The following is a 17,025-nucleotide window of genomic DNA, read 5'->3' as shown; positions in this document are numbered from 1 at the left end:
CTATGGACTTCCATCCGCCAATCAGTGGTGAATGGGTGGATGTCTCCCCCCCTTCCCCCTTACGCCCCTACTCCTGGAGGCTCAGCCCCCCCGCTGGCCCGCCCGCTGAGAGCCACTGGTAGACAGCAGAGGATCCATTATTTAGTCCAACGCATCGAAGATACACCTGGGGTCCCCAGGAGACCGCAGAGAGAGAGCGAGAGAGCGAGAGAGCGAGAGAGCGAGAGAGCGAGAGAGGTGCCGGTGGAGGGATGTAGGTGCTGTTGGTGATGGTGGTGGAGGTGATGGTGGTGGTGTGTGATGGTGCTGGAGGTGGTGGTGGAGGAGTGACGGAGTGACGAGGGGGAGGTGGAGACCAGGATATCGAGGCCTTGGGGCCGATCCACACTGAATACGGCGATCCGGTCGTCAGGGTCCAACCGCTCGAACGCCTCCACCCTCCATTTGAACGGGGGCCGGGGGGACGGGCTTTTAAGCTCTGGCGGCGCCGGGGGGGGGGGGGGGCGCCACGCCTGATTGGCTGTGAGTGAGCCCTTCACTTGGAATAACAGACGCCATCGACCCGATGCCTCAAGGGGAGGCAGTGGTTGGCTGGCTTTCAGGTGGGGGATGGGGGGGACAGCAGCAGCGGCCTCGGAGACAGGGCATCACCCAGAGGTGAGGGGGAACAGGAGGTCTCGGCGGACCTCCTCCTCAGTGTGTGTCAGGCAGGCTGGTGGTGTCCAGCTCCACTGTGGGGACTCAACCTCTCTATGGTCCGACGGCTCCAGTGGGTTTTGTGGATGCAGGACGATGACGCTGCGGCCACATGCAAGTGGACTGCATTCATCCAGCGCTCATCCAACCAGCGGCCGCTCAAAGCGCTTTACAATATCGCCCAACATTCACTCAATCTTGAACACATTCACCCACCGACGGCGGTGGTCAACCACGCACGGTTGACAGCCGGCTCGTCGGGAAGCAGTCAGGGTGAGGCGTCTCGCTCAGGGACACCTCGGACACTCAGCTAGGAGGAGCCGGGGGATCGAACTTAGCAACCTTCCGGTGACCAGTCAACCCGCTCTACCTCCTGAGCCACGCGCCGGGAAACCCAGGACACCTGAGGGGTTACGCGGGGAGTACCGCAGGGCTTTCCTGTGAAGTGAAGGAGCTCTTGGTTCCGCACTCAGAGAGCGTATCATTCGAGAGATAGAGTGACATGGTGGAAATTTCAGAAGACGATAGACGATAGCTCGTCTTCCCAGCGGCTCGTAGAAACATTGGGTTTGTGTGAGTGCTTCGGACGGCACTTTTAATTAGACCTCCAACTTGAACAGCTGCGGCATCACTATGGAGATAGCTCTGGAGGAGACTCCTGCAATCCTTAAGACGCAGATAGAGGGGTTGAGAAATCTTAACCTGCTTTAAGAAGCGGTTAAGATCTCTTAACCTGCTTTAAGAAGCAGGTATAGGGGTTAAAAGCTTGTAACCTGCTTAAAGAAGCGGTTAAGATCTCTTAACCTGCTTTAAGAAGCAGGTATAGGGGTTAAGAGCTCTTAACCTGCTATAAGAAGCAGGTATAGGGGTTAAAAGCTTGTAACCTGCTTTAAGAAGCGGTTAAGAACTCTTAACCAGCTTTAAGAAGCAGGTATGGGGATTAAGAGCTCTAAACCTGCCTTAAGAAGCATCTTGCTCAAGCAGGCATACAGGTTAGGCTGTGGACATCAAATCCAGCCCCTTGCAGCTTTTTGGTTCGGACTGGTAGGGGCAGGTTTTGGTGGAGACAGGGACACTGGGGGAGACTGTGGGAGACTGGGGGAGACTAGGGGAGAATGGGGGGTGGGGGGGATCCTCATTAACAGCAGAAGGGTGTTCAGAGAACATAAAAGGTCAGGTGCAGGAGCCACGCTGAATACCAAATCGGAACCAGTGAGAGAGGCTCCTACATACACACACACACGCATGCACGCACAAACATACACACACACCTTCGGGAACGTGCAGAACACATTTATCCCGTCTCGTTAATGAGCAGACGGTTGAGGTTGGGGTGTCTTGCTCACGGATGCATACGGGAAGACTGAACACCGGGGTTCAAACCCACAAACTTCTAGTTTGGAGGGACGACACACACGGTGTGTGTGTATATATATATATATGTATATGCATATATTGTAGTTTGTCTTTCTTTTGACAAATGGAATGCTTTGAATAAAATGCCTCAGCTAAACGCCCTAAATGTAAATGTAAAGAATTCATGCACTCCTACACAGACACATAAGCACAAACACACACACACACACACACAAGCCCATGCACACCACACAACATGCAATTTAACAAAAGATAAATAGTTCTTACCTAAATAAATGTCCTTATACAAAGGACTTCGAACACAGAATAGTCCGAACATTTATCCTGAACTTTTATTAACTTTTACATTTTACTGCATTATTTTATCTGTCGGTTTTATGGCTTTGGTTGTGCCATTCCATTGCTACATTACTTGTTAGAATCATGAAAACGTATGATAATGTATATAATAAATGTAAATGGTTCAGTAAAGCACTTCTAATGCATAGTAAAGCCTATATGAAAAAGACACGATAGAAATAACTCCTATTTTATCTTTAATAATATTTGGAATTAGATCCGATGAATAGGTTGGAAGGATGATTCAAAGATCACATTCTGGAGAGCGTTGGAGACGCAGTCTATTAAACAGCAGCAGTTAGCCCTCAAACACACACACACACATTCACACACACACATTCACACACACGCACACACACACACGCCAAGATAAGGTGAAACATGAAGAGGAGAAATGCAAGGAGGTAAGTAAAACAATCCCAAAAATAAAAAGAGACTGAGCAGAGAGAGCCACTATGTGACTGTGTGCATATCCACCCAGCCCACACGGCCAATCTGGCCAGAGGCATTGCTTGGAGGCCCACCCAATGCATAAATACATACGCACAGATACAAGATGATTTCTCTTGCTCCATTTACCCTCTCACACCCACATACATTAAAATTCATACAAACAAGTGCACAAATGAGCATGCACACACACATCTAGGACAGACATGCATACACATACAAACCTGCAGTCATACACGTACACACTAATGCATGCACAAACCACACTTATGCGCAAACAGGCGCACACACACACACACACACACTTCACAGTCAAGAGGCCACCAAGACATGCAAAAGGGGGGTCCAGGGAGGGTCCAGGGAGGAGGCGTTTCCTAGCAACTGGTACCCAGCCTCCAACCACTTGGTCAGCTAAACGACGGCTCCCTCGACCCGCGTGTGAATGGAGACGAATGAATGAAAAACACCCCAACGATGAAACATTTCCTGCAGAGTGGCGAGCCTCCAGAGCTCACGGACGGACCCATCCTTCGTAAATCAACGTCCGTACGCTACTCATTCAGCGCACACTTTCATCGTATACGCTTTGCTGTAATAACTCTCTAGCCGCTCTGCCAACACTGTTAAATTAACGCAAACACGCTCGCTCAAGACACTTGGCCTATCCTATAGGGTGGGGGGCGGCGGGGGGGATAAATTCCTGCAGAGGACAGATTTACATTGATTAAGCACAATGAGATGGAGCGGTCCACGCCCCCCTCAGGCCATAAAGCGTTACGATCAATCAGCCATCAGCCCCCGGCTACATGGCCGGTCGCCTCAGCCCCTGACAGGTAGGGGGGTGTGTGTGTGTGTGTGTGTGTGTGTGTGTGTGTGTGTGTGTGTGTGTGTGTGTGTGTGTGTGTGTGTGTGTGTGTGTGTGTGTGTGTGTGTGTGTGTGTGTGTGTGTGTGTGTGTGTGAACTGCATATCATTTATCCGAGGAAGGAAGACACAGACGGAAAAAAAATAAAGATAAGAGATAAAGAAAATGGGGATCAAGAGATAAAGGAAATGACGGCCATGAAGGAAGACGGGTGGAGAGAGGAAGACATTCCGGTACCTTTTTCTCAGGAAGACTGACAGATTTACAGACAGAGAAGAAGGAATGAAAGAGATAAAGATAAAGAGAAGGGTTTAATATCTAAAGAAATAGAGACTTTAGAGGGAGCCATACTCGAGGCAGCTAATTGATTCTGACACATAATATGGACTTCAGCCTGTCTTAGATTGTATAAGATCTTGAGGAGCATCACCCCCCCCCCCCCCCCCCCCCCCCCACCCTCTATCCCCACCCTTCTTTCCCCACCCACTCGAGGGGGCAGTACAGAGATCACAGTCTGTCTCAATCCTTCACAGCTAACGTATTGTTACGCAAGTCCTGGCGACTGCAGGCGGTGATTAGCCGCCAGGCAGGCCGCTATCAAGCGGTGGGAAGGAACCGCAGTGATAGGGGTGGTGCTGGTGGTGTCGAGGGTGGGGGGTAGGGTGTAATCTGTGTGATGGAGAATCACTCATCACTCAACACACACACACACACACACAATCAGGGACGACTTGAGATGTCGCCATGGCGACCGCCTCCCAGGGTGCTTGAGCAGGAAAGCCAACTAATAAGAAGTGTTTCTTCTTGGTTGGCGCCCTTCTCGGAGTTATTCGGTGCGCGGGAAGCATCAGAGTAAGCAAAAGATGAATTTTGCGACCGACGGTGAACACAAGACAGAAGCAGGTGGGGGTTAAGCGTGTGGCTCGGGGGTCTAGGCAGGCAAGGCTGTGGACATTAGCGATGGAATCAAGTAGAATTTGGGTCCGAGGTTGCCAATGCACAAAAAAAAAAATAGTATTATAAAGGAGTATTTTAGTGTCCCGACGCTCAATTTAATAGCGCTACAGTACTTAAATCATGTGTACAAATACGTTGTACAAATGATAGAAGAACAGGTACTCAATCAGCACTGGTCAAAGCTCACTCAGCATAGTTTGACTTTAGATATGGATTACCTTTCGACGGGCATTTAATGTATTGGGATACAATAAAAACACTTCAGTACTGTCTGAAAGCTATTCAACTCACATAGGAGTACAGTTAAGGAACACAAGATGACTACAATTACCGCGTTCACACACACACACACACCTTTTGCCTCCCCTGTTTAAGCTTTATCTATCTAAAGGAACATAGCAACAACATCTAAATTATGGTCTGTGATACATGATTAGACCATCACTTGGGCTGCTGTTTCAGAACATTTTACAGCACAGCACAGCATGCATTATTGATCAAGGCTCATTATTCTTAATGAACTAGGCTCCGGTGTTCCCGGTGACTATAGGAAGTCTGGGATGCCTTCCTATACTTCGATCCCGGATTCCAGAGCACTCAGAGGAGAGAGCGCGTGAATCTTTTACAAGGTGGGTCTTCAGGTTCAGTTTTCAAAAGGTCGCCATTATTCTGTGACGGCCTTTGCACGATGGTCCGTTGAAAGATATAGATAATGGTTGTTCTTCATCTACCGAGTTATACTCATACTAATGAAGGGTCACAGTATCTTGCCCTCAGCGTTTGCACTCTATAAGTGATAAGTCGGTATTGTGTAAATAATTTTAAGAGAGATGAGATATATTTTGTAGACGACCACCAATACTATTAGTACAATGCCACCACCACCACCACTACAACTCTTTCTAATACAACAATTACTGCAGATAGTAAATATAAATCACATTCCCTGGTAAACGAAATACATGTTTTGCTTCAATCTATGTTTGTCTTTGTGTTGTCCGGTATCCAGTATGCAAAGGAAAATGTTCCCAGTTAATCTGTAGAAACAGACGTACAAAAGAAGCCTAGGAAACGAGGTTACACGACCAGTCAATCCTAGATAAACTTTGAAGGATGACTTTTAACAACATCAGCTTTGAATTACTCAACACATTTCCCCGTTTAGATTTGAGTGCCTGGGAAATTTAAACAAATATAGGGAAATACATTTAAATACAGTTAACAAATCAGTTGAACACATTTAGGAGGCAGTACGTTAGGAAAGAATATACTCTGATCTTATTCACAGAATAAAGTTGGCATTGTTTGAGTCTACAATTACCTAGTACTGGATGTGCTGTTCATGTGACTAGATACAGGCAGAGGTGTGCAGGAGCTCAGGAGAGGAGCCCTCAAGGTGAAGACCACCATCTGCTGGACGAAAAGTGAAGCTGCAGCTAGAAGATGACCACGTTATCTCAGTTGATGACAAACTGACATCATAGCCAACAGAATAACTCTAGACAAAGCGTTATGACAACCTCAAGACAAAACGTACGCCTACGTTAACCGCCCTTAAAGCTGGGGTAGTTAATTTGGAGAAAAGCTAGAGTAAGCTAGATTTTGAATGTATCCAACCCCTTCCTGCAGGCCCCAATCAAAAGCCGGTCCTTCCCAAAACATGTGACTAGACAGACCGGTCTGCCATCCAATCATGTCATTCGGGTCGAATGACATGATTGGCCGTTCTTGTCAGAGTGTTTGATTGCTGATTGCTTTAATTTATTTAATTATTAAAAATTGTAATAGAAGTAATTGCCCACCTAACCTTTAAATCGTACCTGCAGCGTCCTTAATGTGCCGTTGACTTCCAGGATTTTAATGAACCTCTTCACACTGCGTTCGTTCCTAGAATACATCAGCAATCAGAGGCGGGTATTACATATGATGACTCAGCTCACTCCTATTGGCTGACTCCATCCACCCGGCCAATTAAAGCACCGAATCAACCGACAAGCCAAAGCGTTCATGTACATCTCTATAAAATACTGGATCTTTATATGAAAACACTGGCAGAAACATCAGTAGCTAGTCAAGTTGCTTTAATTAAAATGTGACAATGAGCCTGAACTGATCTGATGCTTGTGGCTGAACTGGATTTAGTGTTTACACAGTCATAAATATTTATTTCCAGGATACATCAAATCACACGTTGAAACTTATTGCTTGCAATTAAAAATGGCCGACGCTCCAACCTCACTGCTCTACCTGCCTACACGTCACCACATATTATAACATCAAAGCTGGCATGAAAGCCCCCGCCCCGCCCACCAGAAGCCCACCTTAACAAAGGACCAAACCGCCAGTACGAACGAGGATACATCGCTCTGCTTGAAAGTCTGATACGCTCCCCTAGCAAGCCTCAACAGGACAAATCGCCTGCATGCAGCTAATAAAATATAATGGATTACCTAGTACACAAGCCCGGAATAAAACTCGTACATTCCACAATTCCACTTGCTTTGGGCTTAACGATGCGTAGACTCCTCTAATATAAAATTTCTTCGCAAAGCTCCCGGAATTGGGCTGAAATCCAGCGCCAACGTCGGGACTGCGGGCTACAAAAGTGCACTGAGGTTGGTACAGTTACGAAAGGACAGTTACGAACACACATTCATGTTGTGACCCTGTGATACGCTTAAACACTGCTGGGGAATGAGTCTAGAACGTCTTCCTTGGACTGGCGTGCTGGGAGTTGAATGGCCGTGGTTTCTAAAACGTGCACATATTTTTTACCTTTCCACATAACTGTACATGACAAAAAAATGTGCAAATCAAAACATACAGATACATATATATATACACACAGATATGCATGAAGATTGCTCTCAGGCACTTAGAAACGGTTCAAAAGATTCTTAAGATGGATACGAGCTTTAAACCAAACTAAACCCCTTCAAGAGGAAACCGAGAGGCAGCGAGTGACGGAGGTGACTGACGAGGGGAAAACTGCAGAAAGAAAAGGAAAGCTTACCGGACAACGCCACGTCACGCGGGCGACGAGACAACACACAAAACTAAATCACTATCATCGATAAACAACCAACTTTTTTTGTTTGTTTTTTTTGATTGCTACATCCTCCCCCCCCCCCCCCCCCCCCTTCCCTCCGGACGCCGGCCTACAACATTTGGGGAATGAACTCGGACCAGCTGATGTTGGCCGTGCCCAAGTCCTCGTCCTCCAGGCCGGAGAAGCTGATGTCTACCAGCACCTTGCTCAGGCTGTCGTTCATGGTGTCCAGCATGAGGCCCTCCAGCGAGCGGCCGGCCCCCACGGGCGACGAGTCTCGCCCGCACGCCGTCAGCAGCTCCCGCGGCGAGCTGAACAGCGGCAGCTCCGTGAAGGACGTGCCGTTGAAGCTGAAGCTGAAGCTGGAGTAATCCTGTAGCGGAAGGTGCTGCTGCTGCTGCTGCTGCTGCTGGGGCGTGTGCCGTGGCGTGTGCAGGGGCCCGCTTGGCGTGCGGATGGGGCTGAAGTCCAGCATGGCCCGCTGCGTGCCCTTCCCCAGCGGGGTCACCTTCCAGGGCTCCCAGCCGGCCGGCTTGCTGGGCGTGGAGGAGGCCAGGAGGCTGCTGCTGCCGCCGCCGCCGCCGCTGCCCTTGACGGGGGTTTTGAAGGAGAGCTCCGGCTGCGTGTCCTGGAGTCCCGAGGCGTCCGAGGCCACGCCCGAGTCGAAGAAGGAGCTGTCCTGGAAGAGGAGGACGGGCTCCTCGTGCGCGGGGAGCACCAGACGCTGCTTGCGCCGCGAGCTGCCTCCTCCTCCTCCTCCTTGACGCGGGGCCCTTCGGGGCGTCAGCAACACGCACGCCGGCTCCTCCTTGAACTCCTTGGCGGTGGGGTGCAGCAGCACGGCCGGGGCGTCGACGTGCGCCACCTGCTGAGCACACAGAGGTCAAAGGGCAACCGAGGGGGCGGGGGGCGGGTCAGAATTCCAATGCCGTCTCACTCGTGTCACGTATAAAGCGTGCACGTACGCGCAACGAGATGGGCATCTGAAAAGGGACCTCCGTCCGATGCCTGTACCTGTGGAGTGGCAGTAACTCAGGAGCTAGAGCGGGGTGTTCGATCCCTGGCCGGTCTGGGCGAAGTGTCGAGGTGTCCCCCTAGGGGTCTTTCTCAGGGACACCTCGACACTTAAACACTCGACCCGAGCCAGTCGTGAGCAGATGGCCGTTAGCCTCGCATGGTCCACACTGCCGTGGGCGTATGAATGTGTGTGAATGGAAGGCGGCACTAAGAAAAACCTTGATTTAAACACGGTCCATCCCTAGTTGCTCCTTAACACCTTAAACCCAAGTGACCTCGGACAACAAGCTTGAAAAAGAGAAAAGCTGAACAGCTCTTGGACGTGAGACGACCGAGACGGATTACCTTAGGGGCGATCCTCACTCTCTTATTGGCCCGGGGGGTGTCCCGGGTACGCTGGGGGGCTGGCCGGAGCTGGACCTGGGGGGAGTAGGAGGTGGGCAGGAAGATGGAGGTGGTGGTGGTGGTGGTGGCGGCGGGCAGCTGGAAGGGGACCAGGTAGGAGTCGCTGCGGGGAAGGAGCGGCTTCATCCTCCTCACTGGACACACGGAGCAGAGGGAGGAGGTGAGGCAGCGTAAAGAGGCCGGAGGACACAAAGGCTAGCTTTGTGTTAATATGTATTTTGGTGCCGATTGGAGATTTGATTGAATGCACTTTTAAAGTTTATTTCACATCTTGTATCTATTGCGCCGATGTACCATGTCAAAATCCCCGCATGAGTGAATCAATTTGGCCATAAATCCCAATCTGGATTCATTCTGATTCTGTTTCTGGTCCGTTTCTTGCAGAAACTTACCACAGCCACGAGCCACACTCCTTGTAGAGGACGACAACATCCCCGTCTGCTCCTGTCAAACAATAAAGTAAAAAATATTTATAGACCTTCTACTTTCCCTTTGCATGCATTTTGGTTATGGAGACAGAGCCCTGCACCATAAAACAAGCGCGGGGGGGGGGGGGTTGTTTAGGCATCAGAGAGAACGGTAGACAGTTAGAGAAAGAGACCATAAAACTATTATTTTTTTTTACGAGTAGAAGGAAAGACATAACGCAAAGGAAGAACCATCCAATATCCAGTCGAGATCTTTAAGAACATGTTCAGACGCTAGAGAGACGTGCACCTAGGGCTGGGCGATTAATCGAATTTTGATCGCGATTACGATTTTAGCGTCAAACGATCAGAAAATTAACATAATTGAGTTGTCCGATTTTTGGTTAATTATTATTTTTTTATTATTTTTTAATGATTTATAGAAAGGTCAGAACAGCTGGACACATATCTGTATATCATTTTAGATTGGAACATTTTATTTTTGACCATTTTGTGTATTTTTTTAAGGCGTGATTTCAAAGTTCTCAGTTACAACGTTTTTTTGGGGAGAGACATGGTGAATAAATACAACACGTTTTCAGACTCAAAGATAATCGTTTGAATAATCGTGATTTCAATATTGACCAAAATAATCGTGATTATGATTTTTCCCATAATCGAGCAGCCCTACGTGCACCCCAGTGGGGGGCTGTGTCACAACACGGCCCGATGTGTACCCAGCGGCGACAGCGTCTCGAGGGGCTGTCGTGAGAGCCACACCACACACCACACACCCAACCCCTCCGCTTCCTCGCACTCCTCCTCCCGACCGCAGAGCCCTCAGAGACGAAGGTGGACCTAACGTTACCTGGTGTGGGACAAGGGACCGGGAAGCCGGGACCAGAGTGACCGTCCCCTCATAGCCGGGCTGCCGGAGGAGAGAGAGAGAAGAGAAGGACTGCTCATCAAAAAGAATGAGACCAACACAATAAAAAATAAATTAAAAAAAGACTGGGTTCGAATTATGACAGATCGTTAAAGGGGACCTATTATGCTTTTTAGACTTTTATGACCTATAAACGTTGTTATAATGATTGATAGTCATGGTTAACCACACACAAAAAACGATGTAGACTTTCGGGAAACTCTTCCTCTCATCTGGGCGCTTTCAGCATTCTTTGTCAACGCTCGGTTTCGTCATTCTCCGCCCCCTCGCCCCCCTCCTGCCAACCCAACTCCGTTGTGATTGGTTACCTTCCTTGAAGCGCGCGCGTGGGCAGATTTGACCAGACATATGGGGGCGCGGCAGGAGTGCCTCTACGTAGATGATTTCCCGGAAATGTGAATCGCAAGTGTTGTCCCGAGTGTTTAGCGCTCTGCACAGCCAACCCATACTGTCAGCAGGGAATACGTCGAAATGCATGTACGTCATTATTTGACACTTTAGTGTGGTTAAACATGACTATCAATCATTATAACAACGTTTATAGGTCATAAAAGTCGAAAAAGCATAATAGGTCCCCTTTAAGCTGAAAACACTTGGATAGGCTACTCTGTCGTCGCACACTTGAAGAGGACATTACGGACATGAAGAGGGCGTTATTACACGGCACAATACATGTGGATGTTGTAGTAAAGATAACGATTAACCACGGGGGGGATTTGCCTTTGGAAAAGGCAACGACCAGGAAGACAATACCGAGTTCTGATCAATTTCAATTTAATTTCGGGCATTTAGCAGACGCTTTTTTCCCAAAGCGAATTACAACGGCCAATACACACATTCACACGTCGACGACGGTGTCAACCATGCAAGGCGACAGCAAGCTCTTCGGCAGAAGTTAGGGTGAGGTGCATTGCTCAAGGACACCTCGACACTCTGGGATCAAACTAGCAACATTCCTGTTCCAAGTCAACCCGCTCTACCTCCTGAGCTAAGCCGAGCGACGACCGCCTTGATGCGTACATGATGAACCGCCATGGTGAGGACGGTGCCGGGGGCCATGTTGACCCTCCCTGAGCAGTGAAGAAGTGAGGCGTGTCCCACGGCTTACCTTGACCACCTGATCCAGGGTCAGGCAACGGTCGGTCTCGGGCCGGATGGTCCAGTAGGACACCTTGCCGTCCGGCGAGGTCTCGCGCGTGAACATATCGTGCAGGGACAGGTTGTGGCGGATGGAGTTCTGAGGGGCGGAACCAACAGGACACAACCATTGAATGTAAGCAACAATGCTAATGATAACGGGGTACACGGTCATCAAAAAAAGTTTTCGTGGTTTACTAATACGTTCACTGCAGTAAGTACGCCTACTTAAAGTACCACGAAAATAGCCATTCAAGTAAACTAAGACACTAAAACAGTAAACGGTAGTCTATGATAAACACAACAGTAAATTACAACAGTTGTTAACGGTCGTCGTAGTTTACTACAACGTTCACTACAACAAGTACTACTAATTAAAGTACCACGAAAACAGCCTTTCGAGTAAACCAAGACACGAAAAGAGTAAACAACAGTAGTCTCATGTGGATGTTTCTATCTACCTCCGCAGCTCATGCTAAGAGTATTAGCACCAAATGGTTTGTGTCAATGGCTGGGGGGGGGGGGGGTTACCACCTTCCAGCCGGGCTTGGTCTGCTGCTGGAAGAAGGGGAAGTGGTCCTCGATCCAGTTGTAGATCTCCTTCAGGGTCATTCTGCGGCCGGGCCGGCTGTTGATTGCAAACTGGATCATGGCCATGTAGGAGTAGGGAGGTCGGTCCGACAGGGTGGCCTTCGCCTCCCCGCCCCCCTCCACCTCCACCTCCACCACCATGCTGTCGGAGGTCTGTCGGAGAAGAATAAAGCGTCAGGGAGGAGTCTGAGGGGTGGGCAGCGTTGGAAAGACCTCTGGGGTGGTCTGAGATGCATATGGGAGTCAGGGGAGTTTGCGGATTGATAAGCTGTAAGTATCGTATTCAAGCAATGTGTTTAAAAGGTTCAGTTTCATAAAGGGCATTTGTATTTGTAGCCAGGAGCGAAATACTATTGCTCACTTAGTTTTATGAAGTAAGCACTGGGACATTGGTATTGGGCTGCTGCTGGTTGGATTAAAACAATGTGTGTGAAATGGACGCAGACGCTCAGAAATCTAAGTTATAAAATATTACATTTGCCATTTAAGTCACACATTTGATGTTTGCCAAAAATGTCTGGAATTGTATATGGTAATATATCACGTGAATGTGATAAAATCCCTATGTCAAATATGTAATGGGGACCACAGAAGAAACCCCTCCCAGTCCTTCTAGTGGGGTTCTTTATAGAAGACATGTGCGGACATGTTTCTCAAACCAACTCAGCCACCCAAAGACTACTTCCCATGTCCAGGTGCCCACATCACACCAGCTGACCTCCTGTGACTCCTGCTGGGAAAGGCTGTAGTTCTCCTTCGCCCCCTCACTCTTCTCTGTGTCCGTGCTCATCCTGCCCAGCCACTGCATGTTGGTGAGACTGTCGTCAAGCGGACTGCAGTCCAGGTCCTTGTTGACTAGCAGACAAAGAAATATAAATAATATATTGGGGACATCAAGTGTTAGCAACAATGATAACCGGTTCCCTATTGAGTCACTAAGCAGTGATTTAAAGGTTTTTTTTGGTGCAGAATAGGTAAATAGGAAATTGGGGATCAAACAAAGATCCTTCCATCTGGGAGGAGTAAACACCAACACTGTAGAGAAGTGATAGAGACCATAACGATTTCAATATTGAGTCACTCAGCAGACTTGCAGGAATTTCAAGTTGTTTTTTGGTAAAGAAGAAGGTATACAGGACATTGGGGATCAAACAAAGATCCTTCCATCTGGGAGTCGATCACCCTAACCACAACATCCTTCCCAAACTTGTACAGATCAATAAACAATCAACCTCATTACACTATCTATCAAAGTAAGGCCCTTACATGGGTTCAATCCGGTGAGGGGTTTAATGTCCAGGCAAACCCCCTCCTCCTTCACGTTACCCTGTGGTCCTCCAGTTATTCTCTGTGGTGGCGGACCATCTCCCTCAGATAAGTGCACAAAATGCGAGTCGTTCTCCAGCCCACCGCTGCTTCCACTCAGGAGGATGAATTTGTTGGGTCCGTTGGGCCCATGCTCTTTGCCCTTGGCCGTCAGAGCTCCGATGACGCACTGTAAATCGGCTGTTTTTGGGATGACCACCACCTGGGTGTCGGGCCTGGTGGGGTGGGAAACGACTTGGATGCCGTCCGGGAAGACGATGGCCGTTGAGAAGGGCCCATTGGGGGATGGTGTAGGTGTTGGTGGTGGTCGTCCATAGGGTTCCTTCGACGGGACCACATTAGCCGGGGGGTCGTTCAGTTGGAAAGGTAGCTTCCTCCGTTTGAGGATCAGGGGTCTCCTTGGACTTCGTCTCATCCTGCTCAGATCGCAGAAAACCCCTTTTGGTATCCGTGGTTTCTCTGTGTAAAAGATATATCAAGAAAGTGGGAACGAACAAATCGCAAATTAATCGAGCGAGTCCGTCCGCTTTCGCTTTCTACTGTGCACGGTTATTTAAAAAAAAAAAACGTCTTTCTCCGATAGCGGTTAGATCTAGAAGGTGTTGCCAGGCACCAGCAGATGGAACCAGAACCGCTCCAGGGTTCTGGATTCTGCGGGGGATACGAGACCTACTCCCTACTTCCTCTTAATGAACTAAACAGCTCGTTTTATCGAGATCCGGTTCATAAACTATAATAACCGTTTCATTAGTTAGTCAGTTAGTCAAATAAAGAATCAAAAAGGAGGAAACATCGGACAGAGGCGACAGCTAGCGTCCACAACAGCGCATTGCTACATGGAGATCAGGACCAGGACATACTTCACGGTTTTTAATCGCCAATCGGAGCGTTGTCAGTGGGTCGGGGACTTTTTGTAGATATTACGCGGTAACTAGACCATAGGGTTAATAAGTGCTAGGTCTACATAAGGGAGCATGGTTAGAGGGGCTGCACTTCTGGATCGGATGCTAAGCGTGGTGGTGGAGTGCTAACAGGGAAACACATTAAGACAGCTCCAAACCTTCATATCGCAGCAACTTTCCATCGTGATCCGCTTGATAATCCACCCGATAGGGATTCAAAAGGCTGTGGTTTATCCAGATCTATTAGCAAGGGAATCAGCACTAGTGAAAAAACAGTTCAATAGTAGCGTCAACGCGTAGCACTTCTCGTCATTTCAATGAACAAATCTTTTGAATTTTGGCGCCGCTGTGGGCGCTGCTCCTGTCAACGTGATCACGTGACGCCGACATCGACCAATGGTAGCGGTTGACGTCGTCGACCCGTCGACCAATCAGGAGCGTGTACGGTGGAAACCGGGAAATGAGGACGAGGTACAAAACAGAAAGGGAATCGCTCGGTCGTGTTATGATTTGAAATTCATGCTATTTACGATTATGATGTCGAATTGGATGTTAGTACAAGCATGTACGGTATGATTGACATTTGAGTAGAATGGAGCAGTGGATCTGTAAAAAAAATAATATGCAGGATGTACTCGTTTTTCGGAAATTAAGATTGCTTAACTGATGCTAAACGCCCTAAATGCAAATGTGAATTATGCATAGCTACGTGCATGTGGGCATCTTGCAATCTCTCGCTACTATAGGTCGCCAGTCATGATTTCTAATGCCCCGTAAAAAACGAACGACACCGAAGCCTGCTCTGTTGTTCCTGGAGCAATCGCTAGATGGATCCAGACTCCTAAACGAGGAGCCCGAGGTGCGAGCAGCGTTACACCCCAAGTCGTTCATCACAGAGAGGCCAACACACGACAATACATCTCTTGCTCTGTGGGTGAGTGACTTTGCATACAAGTTGCACATAGAACAACAAACTCATTCAAGTGACAAATATAACAAGAAATGCAAATTATACACAAAGCAAGCATTGGTATACCGGTTAACACACGCATGGTTCTTCCCTTTCAAGGTGAGTCCACAGTTTGACCAGTCTCACCTGGCAGCGCCCCCAGGCAGACGGGGCAGAAGGAAGGGCCCTTCCACCACGAGCATCCTCGATCGAAGCAGTCAACTGTCCAGAAAGCCGGGTCCCAAAACCAGCGTCTGCAAGTTCCCCACCTTATCGTTCGACCGAGGTCCGACACCAACCTCCGACATCAACGGACAATCAAAGCAAACACACGCAAAGAAATCGAACAAAGTGTCCGTTGCGGCGCCGGCCTCGACCAATCGACAGCAGCCACAACAACCACAACCAAAACCACAACAACAACAACCACAACAACAGGCTTCCATGGTGGCTCCTCTTCCCAACCAACAGACGTCAAAGAGACGCACCAGAGGGACACCGGGCGATGCCCCCACGTCTTCCAGTGCCGCTGCAGAACGGCCACCACCTCAGCCCCCTGGCCGCCCCGCCGGGGGTAGTCATCAGTCCCCAGCCCCCCTCACCACAACAAGCCCCCCCCGCTCTGCGACGTCAGAGACCCCCGGCGCAGTTTGCTGCATCGTCCCCAGCCCCTCCGACCTGGACACACCCGAGGTGCTTCACGGGGGCCGGGGGAGTCGCTCTGCCCGTGTTTACCCGCTATTGGGGACCCCGTCCCAGGAATGTAGACAGAGCCAGCCAGAGACCCTGGTGGCCGACACCCCGGAACAGGACTACGGGTTGAGGGTGACGTGGAGGAGGAGGAAGGGACTGATGATGGCCCTGGAGAAAGGAGGCTATCTCTCTAAAGTGGACGCGTTGGTTCCTAGGTGATGTTGTGTGTTGTGTGTGTGTTAGCGTGTGTGTGTGTGTGCAACACATGGACAATAATGTTATAAATTGGTGCATATTAATGTACCCATCAGACCAATGACATGTTTTCCTTGCATTTAACTCTTGTTTCCATTGGTTTTTTTTTATTGAAATAATCATGGGGCAGAATATGAGGGTTATCATTAGAATAGGCTTATATTTTATGCAGAATTGTTCAATTCAGGGCTGCAGTAATTGATTATTGAACAGATACACGGTTACACATTTTTACTATTGCAATACATTTCTTCATTCAGCAGTAATCTTTAAGAAAATTATAAATGAAATACATAGGCCTGTTTATTTTGAAATAAAAATATGAATGTGTCTGAAAGTGAATGTGATAAGTCCAAAACATTTTGTACTACATTTTGAATTACGGAGGACTTGCTTGTTCACACATCAAGAGAGAGAGTTATACAAGTATCCTTAGATTTAGATTATTTATTTATTTATTATGGTAATGTGATTAACTATTAAAAGTATTTGGTAGGGGTTAACCCAAAGACCACCTAAAGTCCAGTGGCTGACCATGCTTGTTTCTGATAAAAGATTAGAAGTTTTGGTATATATATGACCCTGTGAAGTTTAAAGTTACATCCCTTCTGCCAAATAGATCATATAAAATAAACAGTATCCAGATATTTATCTCTGGCGAACAA

At 48.4% G+C, this 17,025-nt stretch overlaps 2 protein-coding genes across 3 annotated transcripts; one reads left to right on the top strand and one right to left on the bottom strand.

Annotated features, from left to right (window-relative positions):
- Positions 1 to 7,799: 7,799 nt before the first annotated feature.
- foxm1 (forkhead box M1) lies at positions 7,800 to 14,814 on the bottom strand. 2 transcript variants are annotated; one of them, XM_060038292.1, is made up of 9 exons: positions 14,622 to 14,814; positions 13,502 to 14,020; positions 12,954 to 13,090; positions 12,179 to 12,388; positions 11,616 to 11,744; positions 10,430 to 10,489; positions 9,547 to 9,598; positions 9,095 to 9,288; positions 7,800 to 8,600 (listed from the first exon to the last, which is right to left on the bottom strand). In XM_060038292.1, exons 2-9 carry the CDS (start codon positions 13,974 to 13,976, stop codon positions 7,842 to 7,844), a joined length of 2,016 nt encoding a protein of 671 aa, XP_059894275.1. In that variant the 5' UTR covers positions 13,977 to 14,020; positions 14,622 to 14,814; the 3' UTR covers positions 7,800 to 7,841. The 2 variants fall into 2 exon arrangements, with proteins under 2 accessions (XP_059894275.1, XP_059894277.1); XM_060038294.1 differs by having other exon boundaries at positions 7,800 to 8,597; positions 14,622 to 14,813.
- Positions 14,815 to 14,887: 73 nt separating this feature from the next.
- On the top strand, positions 14,888 to 16,702 carry rhno1 (RAD9-HUS1-RAD1 interacting nuclear orphan 1). Its single transcript, XM_060038295.1, has 2 exons — positions 14,888 to 15,397; positions 15,533 to 16,702. Exons 1-2 carry the CDS (start codon positions 15,230 to 15,232, stop codon positions 16,322 to 16,324), a joined length of 960 nt encoding a protein of 319 aa, XP_059894278.1. The 5' UTR covers positions 14,888 to 15,229; the 3' UTR covers positions 16,325 to 16,702.
- The last annotated feature ends 323 nt before the right edge of the window (positions 16,703 to 17,025 follow it).

This window comes from Gadus macrocephalus, chromosome 19 (assembly GCF_031168955.1).
Source record: "Gadus macrocephalus chromosome 19, ASM3116895v1".
Lineage (NCBI taxonomy): Eukaryota > Metazoa > Chordata > Actinopteri > Gadiformes > Gadidae > Gadus > Gadus macrocephalus.
This window is presented reverse-complemented; position numbering and strand designations above follow the sequence as displayed.